General features: G+C 45.3%; 1 protein-coding gene across 1 annotated transcript in view; it reads right to left on the reverse strand.

Annotated features, from left to right (window-relative positions):
• The window catches only part of SLC27A2 (solute carrier family 27 member 2), a 52125-nt gene extending 44357 nt beyond the window's left edge, over positions 1–7768 (reverse strand). Inside the window, exon 1 of the mRNA XM_032297503.1 lies at positions 7068–7768. Coding sequence (XP_032153394.1) covers positions 7068–7545 — 478 coding nt within the window. The 5' untranslated portion in view covers positions 7546–7768. The remainder of the gene's footprint in view (positions 1–7067) is intronic.
• Positions 7769–9885: the final 2117 nt, after the last annotated feature.

Below are 9885 nucleotides of genomic sequence, written 5' to 3' on the forward strand. Positions count from 1 at the left end.
TCAGTTAGTTCTTCATTAGTCTAGTTTTAAGTTGTCGATTGAAATAAACCTTCAGAGAAAGAGCACACACTTGGGTGCTGAAAAATCGAGTGATTACAACATTACTCCCCCATCCCCTTAAAGTCTATTCAAAGAAATTTTTAAAAAATTAAGGTAGCATATTAAGTCCACACCTGCCTTTTTTTTTTTTTTTTTAGAAAAAAGGAAGAACTTTCTGAATATACAAGCTCATTGCTAGAAGGCAGAGAGAGAGGGTGGGTGGTGAGCTGAATCCATCTTCATTCCTAAGGCATCAAGGTGCTCAGGCTAAACCTGCAGCTTTCCAATAGGAAAACATTCAGTCTAGTAGCTTGCTCTGCTACTAGATTGCCTCAAAGAATGTGTAACTCACTGGGTTAAACAAAAAATCCCAGAAATATTTACCAAGAAGGTAAGATCCAAAAGGAAGGTAGGGAAAGGAAATGTGCTCTGATCGTAAAATGGCTGGTTGATGAGCAAGTCAAGCTTGAAAGTTTATCTCTTTTCTTCATTCATAAAAGTAGCCGAAACACAAACTGCTGCTATTAGCAACATAGTCCTTAAAGACAATCTAAAAATAGTTCCTAAAAAGCCATTCATAACTGTGATTTTGCATCTCAGTCATTGGCAGTTTGGAATGACAGCATTTTGTTCAGCAAGATGATGCATATTATAACACTTCAAATAGACACATGCACGTGCCCCACTTCCCCACACAAAACAAAGCACCCATAGGTCATAAAAATGTTTAATTAAGGTTAAGTTCCACCAGGAGCAAGCAAAAGTTTAACAAGGAAATACATATTCATTTTACATTTATGTAATTAGGTAATAATCTCCTTGATGTTATTTTTTATTCCTTCTTGCTTATATGAAGTCTTGCTTTCTGAATAGCCCCGGAATCAAAGGTATTTCCTTATCATGAGTTACCAGGTCATACAAGGCCTTACATAATTGTTAGCATTTGATATCTGTAAGCAACCATGTCATCTTTCTACTAACGATCTACTTCTCTTTCCTCAGAGGCCATGGGAAGGTCCTTTTCAAATATTAGCCACTTATTATGAAGAATAATATTAACTCTATCCTTCTCTTTCAGATTCAATAACATTAACACCTGATTCAGAGTTTGTTTTTACCTCTTCATCCCCTTGTTTCTGAAGAAAATAAAGTGCTAGTTTTGTTCTTGGATGGAGATATACAACCACCTCCTTTGCAAGCTTTAGTTAGGAGCAGGGAAAGAAGAAAAATTTTAGAGAATATCTTTAAGCTAGCTTCCTTGGGCTACTAGGTTGGGAATCCCGGTTATTGGATATATTAATTATTTGGTGTCTGGGTTTCTGAGTATGTATTTCCCTCCCAGGACTTGTCCTTGGTTGAAGAGAGACACTTTGCCCAAGGTCAAACACGACCACCTCAGCCTGAGTTTATTGGACTGGTTGTTGGGCAGGTATGAAGGCACAGCCTACCTCCCTTAATTTGGGACAACTCTGAAGGGCATCCCAGGTTCAGAGTCCCCTTAGGATCAGAGAATATGCCGAGGTAGGCTTCTGTTGTGACTGCATTGCAGTTCAATGTCTCCCTCTATCCAGTCTGCTTCCCTTGCAGCCTCACAGGTCTTATTCCCAAAGGCACTCTTGCATTACTAGGGAAGTATTCAAAGATAGATGAGACAATTCTAAGACTTTGAGACAGTCAATGTTCACTGAAGCAACTCATCTAAGTTACTCCCTGGGCAGCCCAAAGAGGTGAGAAGAGTGGAGATTCGATGATTTCTGTGCCTTGATACTGGACTAAAGTTGGCAGTAGAAAATTAAATATTTCCTTCTGTGGAAGTGAGCCCACTGCTGTTGGCCATTCTTTGGACTCTCTGAGTCCCTATTTTTTCCATTTCCTGAGTCCATTCAGGAAACAGCTTAAAAAATGACTGTTATTTAAGTCCAGCCTGCCATTGTTCTTACACTGCAATACCCTTTAATGAAGCATCTCACTGTGTTAAGCACCTGATCAGAACTGTCTCTGGTGTTCCTTTTGCCTGGAATGCCCCCTCCCCAACGGCACTTGTCCAGCTCAATAGTCAGTGCCCCAAAAAGCCTTCTCTGGACCTCTGCTTGTTTTTCTACAGCACTTGCAGCTCTCCCAGCACACTGGGCACATTATCCTGGGTGTCACAATCATTTGTGTATGTATGTGGTTTAGTTCTTTTATTGGGCTGTAAAATTCTTGAACTAATTCATCTTCTAATTTCTCCATCCCATCATGGCAGAGAGAAAACTAGCCTGTACCTTGTTGGGACTCTCTCCTTTTTGTGTGTGTGTGTGTGGCCTCCCTTCCCTCTAAATGTTTCTTGCTTTGAGAATCATATTGTTGTACCATCAGTTTTTCTCAATCTAATTGCAAAAGTTTGGATGATAAGGATTATCCTTGGTCCCAACACTTGTTTTATAATGAAATTCTTCTTAGAGCTTTTAACGATGCAAAATTTTTGAAAGTTGTTGTAAGCATTTTCATCTGTCACATTGTTTAAAGGTCTAATTTTGTTTTCTGTAACCTTGCAAAACCAGGTCAAAGGCAATCTGGAACATTTTACAACTTATCTGGGACTCAGCTTTGCAACAGAGAGTATCTTTATCTGTTGCTAAAGCCTGTATAATAATGGTACCTACACTGTGGGTGCCTTGCATGGCTATGTTGAGCCAGGCAGTATAGACCCTGCCAATGAGCTGATGAAGGGACCTGCAGGAGTCCTGGGTTATCTACCCAGAAAAGCTAGTTTAATGATGGTCTTAATGCTAGGATAAATGGGAATGGAACAAATCTACTATTTCAGGCCTCTTTTGTATGTTTTTGTAAAATATCCCATATTGTGTGAAATTAAATATGTTTTCCTGTTTTATCCATATTCTGTGTTTGGTAAGTTGTGTGAAAAACTACCGGCTCAGCCACTTGGCTTTTATTAATTATAACTTTGATACAGTTCATATAGTTGAAGACAATTTTTCCATGTGATTACCTAGATCATACCTTCCCCTGGAGAACGATCCTGAAATGTACAACACAGAGAAAATCATATTCTCTGGGAAACAGTGCCACTGCTTGATTCAGGGAAGTGTTTGTGAGTCTTGACTTCCTGTAACTATAGTAAATTTGGAAGGAGTAATGGAGTACTGAAATTCCTGATAGGGTTGAGTCCTGTTCAGTTTTATAAAGAGACCCCTAAACTCATAACAACTGGATCAATCCTCATGATAAATGCCTCTGTGCTGGTCCTTTACATATACTGCAGAATTTGACTGACAGATAGAGCTCAAGAGCTCTTAGGAGCCCACAAGCTCTGGGCTGAAATTCAAAGTATGGAATCAAACTCACATTTATGTATCATGTTCATGATGGTGTGATAGAATACACAGTGCCTTGTGAGAGAAAAAAAATCTGGGTTCTATGTCTACCTTTCTGTTCCTAACTATCTATGTGACCGGGTGCAATCCATATCATCCCTCTGGGCCTTTGTTTATACAGCTATAAAACAATGGAAAAGCTGGGCTCATGCATGTAGTCCCAGCACTTTAGGAGGCTGAGATGGGCAGATCACGAGGTCAAGAGATCAAGACCATCCTGGCCAACATGGCGAAACTCCATCTCTAATAAAAATACAAAAATTAGCTGGGTGTGGTGGCATGCACCTATAGTCCCAGTTACTCAGGAGGCTGAGGCAGGAGAATCGCTTGAACCCAGGAGGCAGAAGTTGCAGGGAGCCAATTTTGCGCCATTGCACTCCAGCTTGGTGAGAGAGGGAGACTCAAACAAAAAAAAAAAAAAAAAAAAGGGAAACTAGACTAATTGTTTCTCAAAGCCTAGTCCTCAGACCATATGCTTCAAAATCACCTGGGGTGGGGGTGGGGCCTCTTATAAAAATACACATTCCTGGGCCCCAACATAGTCTTACTGAGTCAGCATTTTTAGGGATGGAGCTCAGAAATTTTATGTTTTTGTTTTGAGACAGGGTCTCACTCTATCACCCAGGCCAGAATGTAGTGGCACAATCACAGCTCACTGGAGCCTCAACCTCCCGGGCTCAAGCAATCCTTTTGCCTCAGTATCCCTAGCAACTTGGACCACAGGCGCTCACCACCATTCCCAGCTAATTTTTGTACTTTTTTGTAGAGACGGGGTTTCGTCATGTTGCCCAGGCTAGTCTCCAGCCTCTGGGCTCAAGCGATCCTCCCTCCTCTGCCTCCCATACTGCTGGGATTACAGAAGTGAGCCACAGTGCCTGGCCACAGAAATGTTTTTAAAAGTATGCTTCCCAGGTGATTCTTAGGCTTTTAAAGTTTCTTCTGTAAATTTTTTTTTGAAGTATAACACATTCATTAAAGTTAGAGGATTATAGGGTTAGTATATCTCTAAGATCCCTTCTAACACCAAAGAATTCTAAGAATCAGCCCATTCAACATATTTTCCCAAGGGCATGTTTAGTAAACATGCAACTCTGTGCCAGACTGTAATTTTGCTTCATGTGCAAAGGTATCTCAGTGATTTGGAAAAACTGATTTTTTTTTTTTTCAAATATGTGGCCTATCTCAAAAGTCAGTTGACTATCCAGAGAGTACCTTAGGTCCACTAGAAAGTCTGGTTCGAGTTTGATTTTAATGTAGAAATTTCAATATATTCTCCGTGTAAATACACAGCTCTATGGCAGAGAACTGTTGCCTGGGTGGGAAGAGGGTATCTGGTTGTAGTTTTAATTCTGACTTTATTAATAGAACCAAACTGTATTATGGTCATTTAATCCTGAGCTTCTTTGTCAACAAAATTCCAAATCCTGTGACCTTCCTCTAAGGGGGCCTGGGATACTAAAGAGATAAATAGGATTTAAATGCCTCATGAAGTGGTACAAAGATCATTGTGTTAATAACTTCCCTCCAAGTAAGCCGGTAAAATAATAGGCTTAGGAGAGTCTTCTAGTTACAAAGTAGTGACGTTTTTGCTTTTCTCAGGCAACTAGAAATTAATAGGAATTTTCTTGAAAGGACCATCTCTTCCAAACAATGCAGCCACCTTTAAGCTTGACTTTCTTTTTTTTGAGACAGATTCTCTCTCGATACCCCAGGCTGAAGTGCAGTGGTGTGATCTTGGCTTCCTGCAACCTCTGCTTCCTGGGTTCAAGCGATTCTCCTGCCTCAGCCTCCCAGGTAGCTGGGATTACAAGTATACACTACCATGCCCAGCTAATTTTTGTTTTTTTTTTTTAGTAGAGACAGGATTTTTGCCATGTTGGCCTAACATGGCAAATTTTTGCCATGAGCTCCTAACCTCAAGTGATCTGCCAGCCTTGGCCTTGCAAGGTGCTGGGATTATAGACTTGAGCCACCACATGCAGCCTAAACTTGTCTTTCTGCTTTTAAACTTATATACAAGCCTGTATTTTTTGGATTATTTATTTCATGCCACATGAAGCAGGTGTGTAAGTTTCCTTGTTTCTCACAAGTGAATTGACCTTTAATCTTCTGTGATACTAGGTAACCCACTTAGCTTGCCTCAGTTTCCCCAGCTATGAAATGAAGCGGTAGAGCAAATGGACACTTGATCCCTTTCAGCACTTACACTTTATATCCATGTAGAGGAAGACAACAAGATGTAGGAAAGAGGCTGGGTGTGGTGGCTCACACTGGTAATCCCAGCACTTTGGGAGGCCAAGGTGCGTGGATCACTTGATCTCAGGAGTTTGAGACTAGCCTGGGGAACATGGTGAAACCCTGTCTCTACCAAAAATAACAAAAAAATTAGCTGGGTGTGGTGGTGCATGTCTGCGGCCCCAGCTACTTGGGAGGCTGAGGTGGGAGGATCGCTTGAACCTGGGAGGCAGAGGTTGCAGTGAGGTGAAATCATGCCACTGCACTCCAGCCTGGGCAACAGACTGAGACCCTGTCAAAGAAACCAACAAAAAAAAGACGTAGGAAAGAGCATGGCTTTGAAGTTGGATAGAGCTAGCTTGGAATTTTATGCCTCAGTTTTCTCAAATGTATCATGGTGGTAGTGGTAGTAGGGTAGTGATATGTTATCTCCTGGGGTAATAAAAGCATCTACCATAGGGGTTGGCACCGAAATGCATTCTAGAAAGCTGAGGCTCCTTGGCTCCCTAAACCCCTACTCTGTCACTCAAGTCTTTCAGCCCACACCTGGGTAGGCCTTTTCTTAGTGATTGAGAGAAGGAACCCTTGGTCCTTATTCAAGTGCAGAGACAAGCTCTCTGGGACGGAAAAGCCATCAGCCCTGTGAGTAACAGGTCCTCTGTCGCTTCCTGGCCTTGTCATCACTTTAGCATGAAATTAATATTTCACGTCTGGCTGAAATGTGGCAGGAGGTAACCACAGAACTGAAGGGGTCACTATTGTTATAGATGTTGGCGGTGGAGGGCTCACAATGGCCCCGCAGCAGATTCCCAATATCGTCTCTCTGGGGATCAGGTGGGGTCACCTTTGTTCTGCAGCAAGGGCCAGGGATGCTAACAGCACTTGAGAGCTGGAAGCAACATTGAAGACTGCCTCATTAGAGAGGAGCAAACCAAGGGACAGAGAAAATTGACTCTCCCATGATCACACAGCTAATCAAGCAGCAGAGGTGAGAAGAACCCCTCTGGATCCACTAGAGTTCACACTCAAGACCCTCTGCATTTTAATGTAGATATTATAAGCATTGATTAAGAGCTTGGACTTTGGAGACAGATGGCTGGGCATGAGTCTTCACCTCTCAGGATCTCAGTGGTCTCAACTATAAAAGTACTATAATAAACCCTATCCACTGTGAGGATTGAAAGCCACACTGCCTGTAGAGTGCTCAACACAGAACCTAGTACATAATCAGCTTCCACAACAGGTGGTTCTAAATGATCATTATTTGCGATTCAAGCAAACACTGCCAACCCCTTTTTCTATATCTCCAGTTCCGATCTGAACCTCCCTCTGCGAGCCCCTTACACCACGCTGTGGCTGGTTAGTCAAGGCGCGGAGAAGCCCTGGTGCCAGGGCAGGGCGGTCCTCGGGGCTCACCTGGCGAGGCCAGCAGCACCTTCGCCCCGCAGCACTGGAAGCAGTGCAGCAGGGACTTCGCGCGGATGTTGCAATTGAGGCACGCCATGGCACAGCCCAGCTTGACCAGCCCCAGCCACAGCCACACGTAGGCAGGCTCATTATCCATAAAGAGCGCCACGCAGTCTCCCTGGCGCAGGCCGAGGTGGTCGTGGAGCGCCCGGGCCACCTGGTTGCTGCGCCGGTCCACCTGCGCGTAGGTGAGAGTCTCGTCGCGGAAGAGCAGAAAAGGCTTGTGTGGAGTCTGGCGCGCTTTCTCCAGGAACACCCGCAGGATGGTGCGCACCGGCCGCCGCTGCCCATAGCTGCGCACCCGCCGGGCCACGGAGGCCACTTGCAAAAAGTAGCCCATGTCCTGGAAGAAGTAGGGACAGCAGAGATTCACCAGGAGCGGCAGGAACAGCAGCGCCGCCAGGACCGTGTAGATGGCGGGCAGCATGACGGTTGCGGGGCCCTCTGTCCCAGCAAGGGCAGAGGGCGCACCCCGGGCGTGCAGCACGGCGACCGGGCGGGCTCCGGGCGGAATGGCGGGCTGTGCGGGGGCGCACGCTGCGGGACGCCGGGCTCGTGAGATCAAAGGGAAGACAGAGCCCCTCCGCTGCACGCACTGCCGCGGGCTCCTGCGCAGGTGGAGTAGTGTGCGGGCTGCCTGGGGTTCGGGGCGGGAGTCGCCCGTTGAGCCCGCCCCCTCGTGGGGTGCAGCCACCTGCGCTCCCGGCCCGCCCACGCGGTCCTCCCTAGGCTGGGCAGGCGGCCCGAAGGCTCGCCGGGGGCCTCGGCCACCAACCCCGCCCTAAGGTCTGGGGTCAAGTTTGGACTCACTCACATTGTGACCGAAGTACTTTAACCCTAGGAGCCACGTTTCTTTAAATGGTGATAAGACGCACTTAGCGGTTGTTGAGACTATTAAACAAGATAATGCAGGCCCGGAGCTATTATTTGTTACCACTAATAGAGTGGCTTATGGAGACGACACTGTTTTTGTTGATGAAGTGCCTTATGACAGTCCTATTATTTCTTAATAGCGGGCACCAGGTGTCTTCTGCCAAACCAGAATCTCATCTCTCCTTCCTAGTCCCAAGGGCTTTGTTTCTCAGATTTGCTGCTCAGCCGGACTGCCAGGCGGTCTCCTGCAGCGAAGGCTTCAGGGTTGAACAGAAATGCCCGCGGCAGTCACGTCCAGCTCATCCCAAGCCCTGCCGGGTGAATGAGGGCAGGACACCCTAACCTAGTTGGCCCTGTCCTGCTGGGGGGAGCCCTGATTTTGTGAGGAGCAGTGCCACATATCACCATGTGAAATAAAGCTTTGGCATTATTTCGATTTAAGATTTTGTTCTGTTAGGTGCCCCTGCTGTTCCTCCATGTTGAAAATTGGCAAGTGTTGTCAGCACAGTTCGCACATTTACTAAGTGGCTCTGTCGGAGAATAGTATAGCACAGAGGACATTGAGTAAATGGTATTGGCATTTCTCAAAAACCATTTCTTTTAAAGGAAACGTGAGCCTTTCTTTTAATATGCCTTATTGCTACTACTGTACAAAGTGAATACTCATACTTGCCACCGAGGAGGGTCAGGATCTAAGTAAAGCAGTGTTTTATTTTCACCCTCTCTTGTCCTCCTGTGTTCCTCTATCTTAATTTTATATGATAAATACAAATGATGAATGCTTACTCTTCCAGACACACTGCTACGGGCTTCCCTATGTTACATTTTGGGAGCCTCAGTTATTTTTTAAACGTGGCACTTTCATGCTCATTTAGAGACAAGAAGGGGAACCTTAAGTGAATTGAGACAGTAAGTAATTCGTGGGTTTTGGAACTAGTACCTGCTTGGTCTTGAGAAACTAACTCTTAGCTTATTCTTAGCAATTATATTATGCTGTCCTGTTCTCTCTGTTTCTGTCGATGTCGTGTGTGTGTGTGTGTGTGTGTGTAACACACAAAAATGTTTCACACTCTAGACCCTCCCCCCTTTTTTAGCCTCCTCTTCTTATTCCTAAAGTAACTGCTCAAGCACCCTTTCCCTTTTCCTGACTTTCTCATCTCTGATCCAGCCACCTGGTTGCATCATTTCTCTGGGGATGAGGAGGCCTTCATCATCCCTGAGGAGAAGGCAGTAGAATTAACCAAAGTAGAGGGCACGGCAGAAACCATTCTCATGTGCACTTCTTTCATGTTGAAGCTCACAGCCAGCCCTTCCCTTTTCATCCCAATGCCACCCTCATTCCTTGATGGCTAGTCACTTCAGTGTGGCCACCTAGACCCCTCTTTTCTCTTCCTTAAATAGCTACTCTCTACCCAGAGTGCTAGATTACCACCAGGACCCACTTTTCCCCCTCTTATTCTGAGGATCACTTTTTTTTTTTTTTTTTTTTTGAGACGGAGTTTCACTCTTGTTACCCAGGCTGGAATGCAATGGCGGGATCTCGGCTCACTGCAACCTCCGCCTCCTGGGTTCAGGCAATTCTCCTGCCTCAGCCTCCTGAGTAGCTGGGATTACAGGCACGCACGACCATGCCCAGCTAATTTTTTGTATTTTTAGTAGAGACGGGGTTTCAGCACGTTGACCAGGATGGTCTCGATCTCTTGACCTCTTGATCCACCCGCCTCGGCCTCCCAAAGTGCTGGGATTACAGGCTTGAGCCACTGCGCCCAGCCTGAGGATCACTTTAATCTGAGTTGCAAGTAAAAGAAAACAAGACCCAAGCTAGCTGAAGCAGAAGCAGGAAGTTAAGCATTAACGGGAGAGTCCGGGGGTAAGAGGTGAAGGATTTTTAGTC

The sequence above is a fragment of the Sapajus apella genome, unplaced genomic scaffold (assembly GCF_009761245.1).
Source record: "Sapajus apella isolate SASKATOON/1434 unplaced genomic scaffold, GSC_monkey_1.0 scaffold37, whole genome shotgun sequence".
Classification (NCBI taxonomy): Eukaryota; Metazoa; Chordata; class Mammalia; order Primates; family Cebidae; genus Sapajus; species Sapajus apella.